The sequence below is a fragment of the Melanotaenia boesemani genome, chromosome 1 (assembly GCF_017639745.1).
Source record: "Melanotaenia boesemani isolate fMelBoe1 chromosome 1, fMelBoe1.pri, whole genome shotgun sequence".
NCBI classification, from domain to species: Eukaryota; Metazoa; Chordata; class Actinopteri; order Atheriniformes; family Melanotaeniidae; genus Melanotaenia; species Melanotaenia boesemani.
In genome coordinates, this window is record NC_055682.1 from 25,461,987 (window position 1) to 25,480,880 (window position 18,894).

Genomic DNA, 18,894 nt, shown 5'->3' on the forward strand with positions numbered 1-18,894 from the left:
GTTTCTGTGAAACTAGAACAGTAAATGTTTTCAGGCTCTGTCTTTCTACCATGTTGGGAAATATTTCATGGATTGTATCATACAATTTGGATTCTCTCAGCTGTACTTGTGCTTTTCATTTAAAAATCATAATACAAAATATCACATGTGCATCTGTAGATGCACATGTGATATTTTATATTGGACTATTGAAACATTTACTGGGCATTTTCTTGCAACAGTAAGAACTAATAGTTGTGTAAGCAAATAGATTAAACTTATTTTCATTCAGCTATAATAGATAACTTCATGTCCGAAAACTCACGTTGGTAGAGTCTAAAGCTATAATACCACTCCAGAATCATTTATTGCTTGATTCCTACCAAAACCAAGAATTTCCCAGTTCCAGGACTTTAATGGGTTAATTCATATTTTTTATTAGGTCACTTGATTTTGAAGAAGAATTCCACATCAAGAAGAAAATATTCTAAATAATCTGGCCATTACTGGTCTGCAACTGTGAAGAAACAACAAGCTGATATACAAGTCATTTACAGGAATTCTCTTACTAAATAAAGGTTATAACAAGGTGTTGTCAACAGCAGAAACTAAATAAAGCCATGTATTTGAGTTATTATTCTCATTCCTTTGCAGATCAGTTGTGCAGAGACGGCAAATGACTGAGAAAACAACATGATATCAGAATGAATAAAACTCCAAGAAATGTATAAGAAACTACAATTTAGGGCAATGTTGTGGGTTCTAACATTGTAAATGTGATGTTAATCTATGATTCCTAACTCTAACTCCCATTCATTTCTAAGTTTCTATTGAATAAGTCTAGCTGTGGTTCAACCATAAAGGGTTTTTACTTGAGCACAGCCTCATATTTAATGTTTCTTTTGTTTGCTTTTGTACTTAATCTTGTCTTTTTTTTTTTTTTTTTTTTTTTTTTTTTTTTTGTAGTGTAATTTGAATAAACTATGCTGATCTAAACTTAGTGAAGATGCTGTTTTTACTATGTCGAATCATGTTTTATCAGACTGATTTATTGACTGGTTAAAACCACCTCATGTTCATCAGCTGGTATGCGTTGACTGTTGACACTTTGCTTGTGCCTACAGTCTGATCACTCCCTGCAGGAACGTGTTGACCTCTCCAGCTATGTTGATCCTTCCATCATCTCTCACTTCAATTTCCAGCTTCCCACCACGACTGGAGCACTGGTAAGCTACACAAATATAATAACCCGAGTGTCACGAACTGAATGCATACAGTCAGCGACATTTACCATCTAGTAAATCATGCAACAGCTAATGATAAGCAAAAGCGTTTATCATTATCAATGTAGAATTGAGCAGCAGAGGTTTAACTATGTGCAACTGGTTGAATTACTTACCCAGCATTTTCTTTTTTCCTAGTTTTTGAGACCAATAGGCACCCAGGACAGTGTGGGCAGAGCCTGCATGGACATGGAAACATGCAGTTGGTACCTGTACATCATATAAGATGCACCAAACAGCATTTGATCTGTTGCTTGTAGAGCAGGGATGTCAAACTTCAGTTCTTGGGGGGCCACTGTCTTGCAGGATTAGGGCTGGGCGATATGAACCAAATCTTATATCTCGATATTTTTTACCTGAATCACGATATACAATATATATCTCGATATATATATTTTTGTGTCAAGTAACCAAAAAGACTGTTCTAATTTACAGCCTTTAGTGCCAAATATACTTTTATTAAGGATCAGCAGCACATGTGCATTAAAACAGCTGACTGAAATTAAAGTACCTTGATATTAAATTAAATGCTCCTAAAACAAAAATTAAATATACTTTTCAATGACATAACAAAAATTCAGCTGTGCAAAATGTAAAAGAAAAGATGCTTTTAACTCAAAACAAGCTATCTCGATATAAACGATATTGCTTCCTTCTATATTGCGTCTGATAAAGTCTCGATATATTTGAAAATCTCGATATATTGCCCAGCCCTATGCAGGATTTAGATGTTTCCCTGCTCCAATGTACCTGATTCAAGTCAAACGGATCCAACAGCTTTCTATTAATTCTTAAAGCACAATACACCTATTAATTTGAGTCAGGTGTGTTGAAGCAGGGAAACATCTACAACTTGCAGGACAGTGACCTTCGGGAACTGGAGTTTGCGATCCCTGCTGTACAGTATGCACATGCTCAACAGCACTAGAGCAGAATAATTTCTTGTGAGATGGACTATTGTGATCTAAACTGTTATTTGAGACACAATAGTTGTTGCTATAGTGGTCATTTTACCAGTGACAGGATCTTCTGGGATGCCAGACCACGGACCAAAGAACCTGGAGTAGAAGTCGTATCCTGGCTGACAGTCTGGTGACCCTGTAGTTAGATGGTACAATGTTTAAAAAGGAAGATTGTTAGACTTGCCCAAACTGGAATCAATCAATCTTGGGTAAGCCTTGACAGTGATATCTTTGTTTAATATTTCTGGGTTTCTGGGAAGAGACTTTCACTTATTTACATACACTAGTCTGATAAAATATTTAACATGGGTATGAGTGTTAAGATTCAATGTGATCTAAAAGACTTAGGGTTCGTGTTGCCATGATTCTACATGATTTATTTTTGTTAGCAATAAAAAAGTGAAATGACAGCATGTGGTCTGGCTCAAGGCCCATAAAGCTGTTCTACAACATAAATCTGGTCCAGCTGCTGTATGTATGTAAGCCTGGTTACCTTTGAGGGTGACGATTAGTCCTTTAACTCTTCCACTAGTTTCACTTTTCAGAAGATTCAAGGGGTCTACCTTCAGGTTGGCCAGCACTGACCTGTAGATGACACACATGCAGCACATATATATTTCAGTACTTCTTGATGTGGATCAGTACGGACGGTGGCTTGAATAACACACCTGTCCACACGAGTCAGATGTTTACTACAAGTGTTTGAAAAGCCAACAGTTGTTCATAGACAATAAACTACAATAGGGTTACCGTCCTTAGCATAACGTTATTTCAGTTATTTGCCTGTCTGCATGCTGTGTGAAAATGTGTTTATATAGTAACCTGTCGCAGCTGTCACACAATCGAATCAGAAGCTTCTTGGTGACTGAGTTTAGAGAAACATCCTGAACTGGATGGTTTCCAACTGCAGCCTGGAATACAGAAGTTGTGGAAGTAATTTTAATGCATATGGTAATCGATCATATTTACTCATATAACAATCACAAGTGGAATCATTCTTTTATTCAGATGATACATTTATTCATTTATTACCCTCAATTACATTTTATAATGTGTATTTTCCTTATATAGAACATTGAAGTTATTATTCTCCTGTTATGTTCTTGTGTGAGGTCAGGCTGACCACTTTTCTTCCAGACTCGTGATATGGGGAAAGGTTGAGACTGATGGGCAGCTGCTAGATACGAACAGTTGTTTAGAAAAATAGCAGCCTGTTTGGGCGAGACAATAAGGGAACGGCGCCTCACAGTCTCTCTTTCCTTTTATCAGTTCAGAGACTGGCCTTCAGCTTGGATCAGGTTCAATAAAACTGATTCCTAAAATGTAACAAATCAGAGTCCTCTTGTTTGCTTCTGGAGTCAACAAGACAGCTCTCGCAAATTTGCAAGTATGGACTGTATTTTTCTTATACTTCTCCTGTAATAAACCTCATATACTTTCACTCATTCCAGACTCTTGGTAATTTTTCTACAACAAAGTGCTACAGTTAGACACACAGGATGTCATTATACTGGGCAAACTCTTCATGCAGGTAAGCTCATAATTCATGAACAAATATTACTCACCTTAATAATGTCTCTGAACTCATTAGGATCCTAAGATCAAGAGGGGAAAAAAAACTTTAAACGATATCATTTTAACTATTAAATACATTTAAATACTCTACACAGTCTTGTTTTGGGTATCTTTAGACATTTAGTTGTGGCATTTGATGATGAGTAGGATTTCATCTTTCCGCAGCAAATGCAGAGGAGCATCTATTTGACAATGTACTGTACCTCCTGGGTGGGTGGATTGAGAGGAAAGTCCAAGACATATTCATTCCCCCTCTGAGTGACAGCCAGATCTCCGCTTCTGGTCTCAAACACCAATTTTGGGTTTTTGTTCTCTGGTGGAACAAACGCAGCATACATTGTACAACGCTGTCTCTCTATCTAAGCAGCTTTTTTCACTGAAATGTTTTCATCCAACTCAAACGTGGCAAAAAATTTTGTGATCCTTGTGTAGCACCTATAAGGAAATGTTTCTGTTTGGTGTATTTGCTCAATCTGCTGCATATTTAGTTTCACTGTACTTTTAAACATATTTATTATTCTGCAGTTTACCATTGTCACCCTGGTATACTTGGTAAAACTGGCTCGTGCAGCCAGACATACAATATAAAGGGGAAGAGTCCAAAAACGTGTGTTGTAGTGGAAGCATGTGCCTGATGCTGAGGTATCAGAATGTTTGCACAGTCTGCCCATCTTTGTTGGTGAGAAATAAAAAAAAAAAAAAAGTTTTCTACATCCTGGGCCGTCAGTCTGAGTGATGTAACACTTGGCAGCTGCAACATGCACAACACTTCGAGACTTTACAATATGTGAACAACTTCAGAACAAATCCTTTATTTACTGTTTGCGATGTCCTGAACATCATTATGTGAGTGGCATTAACTTAAAATGCAACCTATTTATTTCACTATAATGCAACTGTCTTACTTTCATACTGGAACAGCACTGCTGCAGTGGCCAGGGTGGCATGACCACACAGATTCACTTCAGTTGTTGGTGTAAACCATCGAAGGCGAAACCTTGATCCTGTTGAATCACATCAGACATTTTCAGTCAGGAAAATAAAATAGTAAAAAAAAAAAAAGAACCAAAAAAGTTTTCTTCACTATCAAAGTCTTGCTTTGTAGAGAAAAACTGTTCCATGCCACATAATAATTTTGCTTTAAGCAGAATTTGAGCCTGAAGTGTTTTGTTTACACTGGAAAAGTGTCAAATGAGGGTGCATTAAAAGAAGACAGTAATGGAGAGCATAGCAGAATGCTTAATACATATTATTTCTGAGTTCAAATTAAATAAAAAGACTTAAAAATAGAGGTTCAATGAGGAAAATAGAGGTTGAATGAACACAATGTCATTTCCTGTTAGTAATTTATCTTTTTTTGTGACAAATTGTAAAAAAAGCACAGTAGTTATTCAAGGAGAAATGTTTACGAACATTTAGAAGACAGAAGACTACATGACTCTTACACTTTGTGAAACACTGACTATACAGTGCTTTGTTTGTCTCATTTCCAACAATAGCAGCCACAGCTGAACATTTACTGCCTTTACTGCAAAACTGCTGAGGATGGGTCTTTTTTGGGGTTTCCCAGTTAGTGGTCGTTACCCTGACCCTTGGTGACACGTCAAAATGACCTTTAGTAAACTGAAGAGGCAAGTGTGTATTTATCTATACAGAATACCCTAAACCGTGTCTTTACTTGTAAATCTGTCTTGCTTGTATATGTTTTTAGCTGTAATGATTAATGTGTATTATGACCTGTTTAGGCCTCTGGAATAAGCTTTTTAATAGCTTCAATGGGAGACCTGATTCACACACAATTAAATAACTCCCCTACTGTGTATATGATGACAACTTTTGTATGTCAATATGTTGAGTGTGAATAATCTAATCTAAGTATTATTTCTTTTAATACTTTTAATTAGCAAAGCAGCTGGATTTTCAAGAGATTAAAGAGATGTTTTCTGTAAAGTTGTCCAGAGCCACAGATGTGACCTGTGTTTTCCAGCTGACATAAAACTGACCAGTTTACTGAATGAGATCCACGTTTGCTTAGAACCTAGATGATATACTTTTACATGGGTTCACAAAATGAAGTGAGCCATTTTGCATAACTGCTATGTCAAACCACAACGAAGGCAGGCTTGTTTTTTTTTTATATATATAATAATGGCCTCAGAGAATGAATATTAATGTGACTTTTCCTTTTAGCCTTAAGGTCATATTAAACTGATATTTTCTACTTTTGCAAATATGGTACGGTGTCTGCAACTTTTCATTAAGTTATTGGAGCAGAGTGAGTTTTATTTAAAACCAGTGGTACAAAATACTTGTAGCTACTTGATTACAAATTTGGAGTCCTTGTAAGTACAATTGTGCTCTTTATTTGACAATGTGATTTGGTGACAAGTTACTTTTAGGCTTGGGTTTTAGAGTTAATATTGAACAATACAAGATTTTAAAATGTAATGTTACACTTATTTGTGATGTTCCTATATAAAAACATTGCTCAAACAAGGTAATTTCTTCATTGCTATGTAGGTATTTTACTCAAAAAAAAACAAACCTTGCCAACACTTAACATAGCTGTTGTGAAATTTGATCACTCATTTTAAAGGATGAACTATTAATCACCAGAGTATGAGTTAATGATTTGTTACTCTTTTTGAGTTTTCACTTCAATTTATTGCAGCAGAACTACTCTTGCTTAAGATTAGTCTTTAAACAAATGAGTTACATAGTTGGTTTTGGTTTTAACCAGCTGGTTAATCTAAAGCACTCACCAGAAGAGTAGTAAGATACTCATCATTAAGGAATAATTAATTAATCATTAGTCCGTGATTAGGTTTCCAGTCATTTTATGACTGAACATTAGTAAGCATTCAGTAATCATTAGCCAAGCTATTCGACTTCAAAGGTGAAGCATAGGTAAATAGTGAATCACTAGTCCCTGACCCCAGTCTCACCTCAGTATCAGTGAGGATGAAGGTTGATTTCGTATGAAGTGCTAAACTGACACAAAAAGCTGTTTTTAAAAATGTTTTTCAGCTATTATTAGTATTTTCAGCTTCCACATGGCAACTCTCAGCTGATATCTGGAATCAATAATAATGATAATGGTGAGAGAAATGAGCACTACCAGTGGTGAAAGTGTCATAAGGAGTTGATCCTGGTGATGAAAGCCGTGTCTGACAGGTTCATCTCTGCGGCTATCTTCTGATACAAGTCATCATCCAGCTCCTGTGAATAAACATCAATGCAGTGTGCTGTTCTGGTTAGGAATTATTTAGTGACTTGCGCTGCTTAAACTGTGTGTTTTATAACAAACGGTTTTATCATGCAGCATTTGGCAAAAAAGTTTACCCCCAAATTGTGTGGTGACCTATACACTGTGTGCAGAATTATTAGGCAAATGAGTATTTTGACCACATCATCCTCTTTATGCATGTTGTCCTACTACAACCGGTACAGGCTTGAAAGCCTACTACCAATTAAGCATTATTCTCTGTAATGAGAAGGGGTGTGGTCTAATGACATCAACACCCTATATCAGGTGTGCATAATTATTAGGCAACTTCCATTCCTTTGGCAAAATGGGTCAGAAGAGAGATTTGACGGACTCTGAAAAGTCAAAAATAGTGAGATGTCTTGCAGAGGGATGCAGCACTCTTAAAATTGCCAAGCTTTTGAGGCGTGATCATCGAACAATCGAGCGTTTCATTCAAAATTGTCAACAGGGTCGCAAGAAGCGTGTTGAAAAAACAAGGCGCAAAATAACTGCCCATGAACTGAGGAAAATCAAGCATGAAGCTGCCAAGATGCCATTGGCCACCAGTTTTGCCATATTTCAGAGCTGCAACATCACTGGAGTGCCAAGAAGCACAAGGTGTGCAATACTCAGGGACATGGCCAAGGTAAGGAAGGCTGAAAAATGACCACCACTGAACAAGACACACAAGATAAAACGTCAAGACTGGGCCAAGAAAAATCATAAGACTGATTTTTCTAAGGTGTTATGGACTGATGAAATGAAAGTGAGTCTTGATGGGCCAGATGGATGGGCCCGTGGCTGGATCAGTACAGGGCAGAGAGCTCCACTCCGATTCAGACGCCAGCAAGTTGGAGGTGGGATACTGGTATGGGCTGGTATCATCAAAGATGAGCTTGTGGGACCTTTTTGGGTTGAGGATGGAGTCAAGCTCAACTCCCAGTCCTACTGCCAGTTTCTAGAAGACACCTTCTTCAAGCAGTGGTACAGGAAGAAGTCAGCGTCATTCAAGAAAAACATGATTTTCATGCAGGACAATGCTCCATCACACGCATCCAAGTACTCCACTGCGTGGCTGGCCAGAAAAGGGCTAAAAGAAGAAAAAATAATGACATGGCCTCCTTGTTCACCTGATCTTAACCCCATAGAGAACCTGTGGTCCCTCATCAAAGGTGAGATCTACAGGGAGGGAAAACAGTACACCTCTCTGAACAGTGTCTGGGAGGCTGTGGTTGCTGCTGCACTGAATGTTGATCGTGAACAGATCAAGACACTGACAGAATCTATGGATGGCAGGCTTTTGAGTGTCCTCGCAAAGAAAGGTGGTTATATTGGTCACTGATTTGTTTTTGTTTTGTTTTTGAATGCCAGAAATGTATATTTGTAAATTTTGAGTTGTTATATTGGTTTCCCTGGTGAGAATAAATAAGTGAAATGGGTATATATTTGGTTTTTGTTAAGTTGCCTAATAATTATGCACAGTAATAGTCACCTGCACACACAGAAATATCCTCCTAAGATACTAAAACTAAAAAGAGCCCCACTCCAACTTCCAAAAATATTCAGCTTTGATATTTATGAGTCTTTTGTGTTCATTGCGAACATAGTTGTTGTTCAATAATTAAATTAATCCTCAAAAATACAACTTGCCTAATAATTCTGCACACCCTGTAGACTAGTCCTGCTTGAGGGTTTAATGAAGTCAACAAACATGATCTATTTGTACGTTCTACAAACTGCATAATGCAGTGTTAAAAAAAAAAAAAAAAAAACATTCTCTAAAAGTCCTTTTGCTACTTCTCATTGTGGACCAGGCCCCTTGGTAACTCATACACGCACTGAACACACTGATCCAAAAGTTGTTACTCACGTGCATCAGTGGACATACAGCCGCTGGATTCCCTTTGAAGGGTAAATTAGTGAAGGCGTCCAGCGTAAACACCGGTATTTCCATTTCAGTCTGGCTTAAAATAAAAACAGTCTGAATCCAGCAACAGTCTGGAGTGGCAGTTTTGTGTTGCAACTATCGCTGATGGACTTCAGCCCCGTCTGCTACAGTCTGCCCTCCCCCCTCCTCCTCTCTCCTCACTGCCAGAGTTTGCAGAGAAGACCTTCATTTATTTGGCCTATTGCACAACTGCACTGCAATGTTGTAGATACGTGGCAAATGTTAAAGGGGCAAACGGCTCCCTCGAAAAGATTAAAATGGTAGGTATCTAAACACAATGGGATCTGTAATTAGGTTGCTGTTACACTGTTGACTTTGTTATGTTTTTATCACTGAAAATAGCTAGGCTACACAAAAGAAAGAAATAGCTGCATATGCTGATATTTATCCGAGCATGTGTAAGTGTAAATGTAAATGCCAAACTGACTATACTTTCATAGTAAGTCAAAGTAGTCTGTCAGCTTTTAATTAATAGTGTTTACGGGGAGGAAATTGTTCATTTTTTTGTTTTTTTATTTTTATTTATTTATTTTTTGCATTACAGACGGCTTTTGAGATACTATAATCAGGTTTATTATAACTGAATTTACAACTTAGAGTACAATACATCCCCCACCCCTTTCACCCCCTCCCAAAAAAAAAGTCTCGCGATAACATACCTGAGCGTGTTTGCTGGTAGTGTCACCTGAAGCTCGAGGCAGGAGTAGGAGACCGGGGACAGGAGCTGCACGTAAGACAATAATTATCAGTTTTCGTGTGCTTTTATTTGATAACCTTCTTAATATGTGGGCATATATATTTATACTCGCTTAAGACGCATAACTGTTCGCTTGTAAACTGTTTTAGCTAGCACGTTTGACCGCTGTCACTGTCATACAGTTAGCCTTAGCTGCTAGCCTGCTAACCGTTAAGGCTGTAAAGCCAACATTTTCACATTAGTTCGACAGCAGACACTTGCTAGCATAGATGCTAAACAACCCTGGGAACAGACGAGTTTTTATTTTGGCATAAATAATAAGTCGATAATGTCTTGTAAAGATCTGTTTTGAGAAGTCATTCATGTCTTATGAATGAATTTAAAGATCAACTGTTACGTTTTCGAGCAAACCTTGTTAACTCTTCGTCCCACACTTAAGAAGAGGAAGTTTAAACGTTAGCTTAACTGACCAGTTTTAATGTTATTTGGCACAAATTTTATAGTTAGTTAAATGATATATTAGTAAAGGAATACGTGTCGGTTGTTAACCACGTTACAAGCTACAGACCAGTGATCTGCTTAACATCAGTTCAGTTTTCAAGCAAAAATTGTTTGTGTTATGACTGAATAAATTTTACGTTTCACAACACGTAGAAGAAGAACCAAGATACTAGACGCAGTGGTCTTTACAATAAACAAAAAGAAAAATATAAACACTGAGTTCGCACAGTACTAAAGATGTGGTCTTTTGAAGACCACATCATTAGTATTGGGTTTAGTATAGGATCTTGTTTGTCCATTCACACAACTATTGAGTAGAAAAGCTTTGATTCTTAACTTAACTCAAACAGGAGGGAACCCCAAACAGTAACCAAAGCTTGAAGGTCAAGGGGTAGTGGAATGAAAGACTTTTGAACAAAGACAAAATTATCAGCTTAGTTATTATTAGGTTTGTATTGGAGACACTGTGGTTTAATATTTTGCTGCTGGGTTATCTTTCTGTTGCAGCGAGGATGTCTTTGAACGACGAGGGTTATGTGGTCCGAATCAGAGGACTTCCCTGGTCCTGCACACAGGAGGAGGTGGCCAGTTTCTTCTCTGGTGCGAACACACACTCATCCCATTTAGACAAGAATATAATAATAACTTTTGATTTTGACTTATTATGTCTGATCAGTTGTTGGTTACTCTTCATTAACGCACTTCTTTAAAACTGTCTCCAGAGTTGTATACTTTGCAATATTAAACTTAGCAGCATTATTTAAAGATAGAAGAACTTGGAATTTCAGTTGTTTCAGACCTTTGTCAAATTACTATTTTGCTTTATCCTGTGTAAGAAAAGCTTTTATTGGAAGCATAAAAGTAATCCAGTTAACCTCACTGACATTAGATTACAATGAGTCTGCCCCATCTCTAAGTGCTTTACCAAACACAGTATTTTAAGATCATTAAAAAAATGTCAAGGCCTGCATTATTTATAAACAGCACCAATCTTATTTATGTGTAGATTGTGACATCGTGGGGAAAGTAAATGGAGTGTGTTTCACCTACTCTAAAGAAGGCCGACCCAGCGGTGAGGCATTTATTGAACTGAAAACAACAGAGGATTTCAAGAATGCTCTTGCCAAGGACCGTAAATACATGGGACACAGATACATAGAGGGTGAGCAGTTCATACAGTGACAAGAGAGTGGCAGACATCTGACTGTTGGAGTGGTAATCTCTTTTTATGTACTGTTTTAAAAAATTATGTTTAATTTAGCATAATTGTTGTTTATTTGTGACATTGATTTACACTCCAGGTGGAAATTATTCTGGCAGTTTTGTCAGGTAACCACAGAAGCAAAAATGCTGCTTTATAATTTCAGATTTTATATATTTAAGTTTTCTACAAGTTTGTATGTAGGTTGTACTAAAGCCATCATATAAAGGGAAAAAGGCTTTTGCGTTTGAATTATTCTTTCAACTGTCAAACGGGATGTTAGTGTATGTTTTTGTGTCTAAATCAGTGTTCAAGTCGAACCGTAGCGAGATGGACTGGGTGCTGAAACGCAGTGGTCCTGCTGATTATGACAGCTGCAGTGGCTGTATGCTGAGGTTAAGAGGACTACCCTTTGGCTGCAGTAAGGAGGAGATTGTCCAGTTCTTTTCAGGTACATGGGCACAAAAACATTTGCTTTTTATCTATGTGTATTTGTAGTAAATTTTAATACTATATTAGTTTTTGTATACTTAATTATTTATTATTATTTGTTTTTTGCAGTTGATACCATGGTCTAACTGTGCTGCTGTGAAAGCAAGAATTTGAGCAAAAAATTTAACAAAATCATTAAAAGCAACTTAAACAAGTAAAGTGTCTTAAAGCTGGATAGTATTTAGTAAAGCCCTATATTTTTATACAGTCTTTAACTTTGAAACATATGTGATTTAGTCTAATTAAATAGGGCCAAGAAATTATTCTTATATATATTTAGTCTTTGTTTAAAATGGCTTACCTTATTGTTGCCTCCAAAAGTTACATTATGTTTCTGTGAAACTAGAACAGTAAATGTTTTCAGGCTCTGTCTTTCTACCATGTTGGGAAATATTTCATGGATTGTATCATACAATTTGGATTCTCTCAGCTGTACTTGTGCTTTTCATTTAAAAATCATAATACAAAATGACGTTGACTAAGTTCTGTGCATATATGGACATTACAAACATTTTTGTCTTTGTTGTATAGTCATAGTGTGCTTGCTAAACTTGTCGTTGTTAAGTGTTAGTGTGACTTCAGTCATTCAAGTGTTATTTTAACTTATTATTTAGCAAACTTGTATGACTTAAAAGCCGTGTCTCATGTTACTTACTTACATTACATTACTTAATGATAGGAATAAGCTGGGCTGGTTTGGCTATAGTTGACAGTCCCATTAAACTGACCTGGAGTCAATGTTATTATGATTACCTGCAACTCTAGGATAATCAACCCTGAATAAATCAACACAGGTAGAGTGCTCTCACTCAGCTCTGATTTAAAAATACCCAAATGAATAAACAAGGAATTATATAACAACCTTCTGTATCAGAGTGAAAAGATACTTTAAATTTGATATTAATGCTAAAATGCTGACTCCAGGACAGTATTTCCTTTATTTCACTGCTGTGTTCAAGCACTTGTAGTCCCCTTACTATCTCCTCTTTAGTGAAGTCTTACAAGGTACTCCAACCACTGTGTATTGGTTGTAATGACGTATATTAATCCTGAAAGCTCCACTGATGCAGTGGGTTTTTTCTATCTATCCTATCAGTCTACCTACCGACCTATGTATTTGTGTGCTTGGGTTAAAGGGTTGAGAATCGTGCCAAATGGGATAACTCTGCCAGTGGACTACCAGGGGAGGAGCACAGGGGAAGCCTTCGTGCAGTTTGCCTCAAAGGAGATAGCAGAAAAGGCTCTGGGGAAACACAAGGAAAGAATAGGGCACAGGTGGGACAGATGGGAGAGGGATGGGCTGGACTGGGTTGGGCTTCCATTTTAGTTTTAATTGGGGATCATATTAGAATTGTGGTAAAATTGGGATGAGCTCTCTTGGGTTGAGTTATAAGTTTGGGTTGGTATGACTGAAAATTTCATGTTAAACAATGGAAACATTGTAATTTTATGGGGTCATGTACAACCTAATGGGCTTTTTAATGTTAAACATGGGAATACAAGGGTATATATTTAATCTTTTTAAGTTGAAGTTGGTGTGATTATTCTATGACTAAAAGTTTTAAGGTAGACTTTAAAATAGCAACATCTGGTTAAATTAGATGGGTACTTCATTTTATATACTGAATATGCATTTGTTGTAGATAAATTACAGTGGCAGAGGGGATTATGTGTAGAATTATTGCCTCTACCATCAAAGCATTTTTGTGATGCTAAATCAGTAAAACAGTCAAAGTAAACACCAAATTGCCCTGTAAGGATTCACTTAACTGTAAGTAACAGTGATGAGGCTGTTGTAGAAGTCCTTTATTTGCAACCCTAAGCCCAGCTAATATTGAGATTTTGTTGAGGTTGTTCAGTCATTCATAGTACTATGCAGAATATTTATTTTTTTGTTCTTATCTTTTCTCTGTGTAAATGATATCTGTGCCTGAATCCAGAGTGGAGTCATTTCTACACATTAACCCTCTCCTCTACACCCCTTTGATCCCATGGGCCTCTCATGTTGCAGGTACATAGAGATCTTTAAAAGCAGTCGTAATGAGATCAGAGCGTACTATGAGGTTCCCCGGCGGGGGATGGGAGGCCAGAGACCAGGGCCATATGATAGACCCATGATGTCCAGCCCAAGAGGAGGGTTCTTTGGCCTTGGGCCTGGCCGTGGTGGGGCTCTGGTGGAAAACATGAGAAGTGGAGGAGGCTATGGAGGAGGTATGCAAATATTTACATTCTATCACATCATCCAAAAACGGACACTCTCCAGGCCCACATCAGTTACTATTAAGTTAACAAAACAAACTTACTCTACCTTTCACTCATTTCTCGGTTCTGTCATAGATTCTTTTGGTTCTTTAAAGAAAGGCTTCAGGTGTTAATCTTTTATATGTATTGCATTAGCCATTTGCTCTATGTCCAGGTTACAGTGGGTTTGACAACTACAATGGTTTCAACAACTACTGTTTTGGCAATGGGATGTTTGATGAACGAATGAGAGGAGAAAGGGGCGGAAGAGGTAAAGTTCAAGTATTATTTACCCTTTAGAATCTTACAATTTGTGCAACGGCTGAAAGGGAAAAAAAAATCAAATATTTATATATTTGTATTAAAGATACAAAAACACCTCATCACTGCAGGATCTTAAACACAATTTGATGAGCTGGGAAAATATGATTATATATGCAGACTCTATTCTAGTGTTTAACATCCTCCATGGTCCGGCCCCTGCTCCACTACATGGGATGCTCCCTCTGGTCTCAGATCAACAATATTCTTATTTTGTTCTTTTCTCCTTGTTATTATTGTGCACCTTGATCTCCTTCCATTATTATAATTATTCTTACTGTTATTTAATTGTTTTTGCCTGCCGAGTGACTAAGGATGGAAATTAGCTTTGCTACAGTCCTGGATATTTACATTATATATGTATATTATTTATGCACTGTCCCTTTAAAAAAAAAACTCAAAAGTTTATTCAAGTCTATGAACTTAATTTGGCTTATCTGTATATGATTTTTTTTTTTACTTTGATATAAAATATATGAACAAATCCAGCAATGTCTGTGGTTTTGTTTCATCCTCTTGTGAAAGGTTTTGTTTGATTCAGTAAATTGTGTTTCTTCTTTTCAGGTATGGGAGGTCATGGTTATGGCGGACAACCTGATGGTGGCTCTGGTTTTCACAGTGGACATTTTGTCCATATGAGGGGTTTACCTTTCCGTGCTACAGAGGGAGACATTGCTAAAGTAAGAACAAATTAAGTTAATTTAAGAATTAATATAATACAATAATGCAGTCTCATTATAAGAAGAGATTAGTGCTTTTAATGCAGTGTGTATTCTTTGTCCACACTGGAGTTAGCACTGAAGTACAGCCAGTTCTAACAGCTGGTAATATGCCATGAACTAGGCTTGGTGAGAAAGAGCAGTGTACCAATCTCCAGCAAATTAACAGTGATATTGTTGCTAGACCCTGAGCCAATCCAGATACTTAATGGATGATGATAAATATTCTAATTACATTTGTCTGTACCGTGTGTTACACACACCACCTTCTCAAAATGAGTTTCATCTAGTCATCATGGTATCACTGCACAAGCAAAAGAAGAAAAAAAAAAGACAAAATATCGTTAGCCTGACAAAAACTGGTCTTTTTAAATGCTTGTGAATGTTAGTCCGACTAACTGCTGTGTTTATTAAAAATGTAGAAAAAAAACAGAACCCAAACGGGAGAGAGAGAGGGAGAGAGAAAAGCCAGGGAGCTTTATAGACTCGACCTCACAGGTGCTTGTAATTCAGCTAATTGAAGTTGGAGACAGGAAGCACCACAATAAAACAGGAAGTACCAAAATGTAACATTGCACATACATGCACTAAATAAGATTTGTATTTCAGTATTTCACTTTGTTACATTGCTGTTTTTAACCTAAATTTTAATTTGTTTTAATCTGTTACATTCTCTGAACCTATTTTTAATTTTGTTATATTAACATACAGTGACAAATAAAAAAGCAATCTATTTTCATTTACTTTCAACTTGTGATTATGTAAAGCATTTCTGCACTGTCCATCAGTCACAGAATCCAGATTTTTAAAACAGTGGTGCCACCTGACAGTCACCTTAAAAGCATCTTGTAGCTAATGACTATCCGTGCTATCCTGCTCTCCCCTGGAGAAATTTGAAGTAGCAGAATGTCTTGAACGTCCACAGGGACAATTTGTAGAACATACTTTAGTGAATAACTCAATCATCCTCTTGTGCATGTGTACTGGGACAAGTACAGTGTTGGATTTAGGTGCCAGGTTGAGCTGTAATCAACTGCAGTTATTGATATGAAGTAGATCCAAGTTTACATTTCAAAACTTTTCATTCAGGTGAAATGTGAACATTTTACAAAAATGCATCAATCTGTTAAGATTTTAAACATATATTACCTTTAAAATAAAATTCCAGAAAAATAATAAGAAAAAAAAATCAATAATTTCTTCCTGGAAATATGTTTCCTTTTTTTCTTTATGCATTGGGTTCATACTCTCAGTGGAACCAGATGAAAATTTTTGATCTGTGACATCCCCATCCTTCTCTCTTTTCTGCCCCCTCAGTTCTTCTCTCCTTTGAACCCATTGCGAGTCCATATTGATGTGGCACCTAACGGAAAGTCAACTGGAGAGGCAGATGTAGAGTTTCGTTCTCATGAAGACGCCGTTGCAGCAATGTCCAAAGACAAAAATCACATGCGTAAGTCCACCTTTTTGCTTTTCTTTAATCTCTGTTCTTCTATTTGTTCCAGTGATGCTTTTCTGACAGAACATCTACAGCATGCGTGAGGCAGAGCTACTTGTTGGCTGACGGTAGATAGAAACATTTACATTACTGCTGCAGACTGCCAAACTTCATAAAGTGGCTTCCTGGGCTCTGGTCGACATTCAGAGACAGAATTATTTTTTTAAAAAAAGGGGTATTTTAAGTGGAACTTAAAACATAAAAATCTAGTATTAATATACATGTAACAATTTATCATGACTGGAGAAGATATTTTTTTACATTTTCAGGGCCTGAAATTCACTGCGGAATTGCGGAAATCTCGCATAATGCAATCGATTGCCGTAAACCTAACTCTTAAAATGAAGGAAATTCCCGCATACAATGACAGTGGTGTGTAATAATGTTCAGTGAACAAGATCATTAACTTGTGGCCACACATAAGTTAAGCACATATTTATGGGCAATTATTTAATTTGATATTCCCCCCTCTTCCTCTTTTATGTTACCAAACAGTTTCAGTACTAAATTAATTGGCTAGTAGATTTTTTTCGTCTGGTTCAGTTCATGAAAGAGATGGAGTATCCTTCTAGAAACACAAATCTATGGTAGCTACATGAATGAAAGGTCTGCCATGAATGCATCAAGAATTTGTAGGTACACTTGTGAAATTTATTGACAAATCTGTGCTAAAGTCCTGTGTTTTCCTTAATAATGGATGAATCCACCATAAGTAACACAAAGTAACTCATTAAGATACACAGATAACCAGATCAAAACTAAGCTGTTTATAAACACTGAAATCATGTGAACATTGTTTCAGCATTTAAAGGAGGATTAAAAAAACGATTCAGAAATTCACTGAATACAAACCTCACCAGTCTGGTGCTCATTACAGAGTTTGATTCTCCCCAAGACAAGTTTGACTTTAATAGAACTCTTTATGAATGAATTTCTGACCCTGAGTTAATTGAAGGTAGAAGCAAAGAGTATAATTTTTGAGAGAAATGCATTTTGAATGTTATTTTTTCCTTCTCCACAGAGCATCGCTATATTGAGTTGTTCCTTAACTCAACAGCCAGTGGAGCTGCTGAAATGAGTGAGTTCCCATTCAAGCAATCATAAATCCATTAAACTTCTCACACTAATTTTATTTTGAGCCTTTTAAAAATAATTACATTCATTTCAAGCAGACTTGTATCTTTCAAAATTCTTTCAGGCCGTGGTGGAGGCAGTTACTATGGTAACTCAGGAGGTGGAGGCTCTAGAAGCAGTGGCCTGCGAGGTGCATACTGATGATGTCACCCCTATTCTTTCAATCCATCCTGGTGTTGGTCTTCATCTCTTCAGGCCACATTTAAACAACTTACATTTCTAAGCAGAAAAGCTGACAGAAGTCACACAACACATTTAGTACAACTACACTATTATGCCAAAGCAGATAGGACCTCAGCAGCGCTATTTTCACACCACACCTAAAAGCATAAGAAGAACAAAACAGCTTCTCTTTCTTTAAATCTTGGAGCTGATTTAAGTGCTAAATGTGTTGGAAATTAAATATTTCTTTAAATGTTTCTAAAGTTTTTTTTTTCGTGGCAATTAGATTCATCAAAGTTTATCCCAAGTCAGAAAGAGAAATATGCTGTTCCAGAGTACATTTTGTGATTAGATTGAGAAATTACGTATTGAATGGTAATGTTTTTTTTTCTTTTTAAATGGTTTTATTTTTTTAACATTATCTTGTTGTATTACAGGGTGTAGAACTTAAATCTACAGATTTGTAAGTGTGACATTTGTTTTATACACTACAATTAGATATATTTTATGGCGCTGCATGTCAGGACCTTTTTCTTGATAAGAATTTTTTTTGTTTTGGAAAATAGTGTTTCAGGTTTTAAAATGTTTCTTCAGAAATCCATCCTGAAAGTACAGATTTAAATGGATTTCATATATCAGCTTTCCTGTTTTGAAAGGTTTTACAAATGTGAGCCAGTGTGTTGTCTTTGTTTTATGTTTTCACAGCTCATTACAGAATTTAAAACTCAAGTCTAATGTTTTCCACATGAGTGGAAGTAAAATAATCTCTATATTTGAGCTGTAAAATGGCATATGCAGCTGTTGTAAATTTTACCTAATAAATTTTATATTTAATTGTCTACCTCTCTGACTGAAATTGTTTGAATAGGTGTAGACCTCATTATTACAAAGCATTATTGGTGTAACTGAAATAAAGAACAAGGAACCGGTAACA

General features: G+C 36.6%; 2 protein-coding genes across 6 annotated transcripts; one reads left to right on the forward strand and one right to left on the reverse strand.

The window, feature by feature from the left end:
• Positions 1-396: 396 nt before the first annotated feature.
• On the reverse strand, positions 397-9,263 carry LOC121638440 (phenazine biosynthesis-like domain-containing protein 1). Its single transcript, XM_041983245.1, is given in 11 exon segments — positions 397-1,210; positions 1,379-1,441; positions 2,277-2,360; positions 2,718-2,809; positions 3,047-3,135; positions 3,790-3,819; positions 4,003-4,112; positions 4,705-4,803; positions 6,918-6,939; positions 6,941-7,018; positions 8,917-9,263. Coding segments are annotated over 11 exon segments (864 nt in total). The 5' UTR covers positions 9,001-9,263; the 3' UTR covers positions 397-1,097.
• A 379-nt stretch (positions 9,264-9,642) lies between these two features.
• LOC121638417 (heterogeneous nuclear ribonucleoprotein H3-like) lies at positions 9,643-18,799 on the forward strand. Of its 5 annotated transcripts, XM_041983196.1 has the most exons (11): positions 9,643-9,724; positions 10,700-10,792; positions 11,199-11,354; positions 11,701-11,844; positions 13,022-13,160; positions 13,897-14,096; positions 14,302-14,397; positions 15,012-15,127; positions 16,484-16,619; positions 17,686-17,742; positions 17,863-18,799. In XM_041983196.1, the coding sequence occupies exons 2-11, from the start codon at positions 10,705-10,707 to the stop codon at positions 17,937-17,939; spliced, it is 1,209 nt and encodes a 402-aa protein (XP_041839130.1). In that variant the 5' UTR covers positions 9,643-9,724; positions 10,700-10,704; the 3' UTR covers positions 17,940-18,799. The 5 variants fall into 5 exon arrangements, with proteins under 5 accessions (XP_041839130.1, XP_041839167.1, XP_041839138.1 ...); XM_041983233.1 differs by lacking the exon at positions 11,199-11,354; XM_041983204.1 differs by lacking the exon at positions 9,643-9,724 and having other exon boundaries at positions 10,530-10,792.
• Positions 18,800-18,894: the final 95 nt, after the last annotated feature.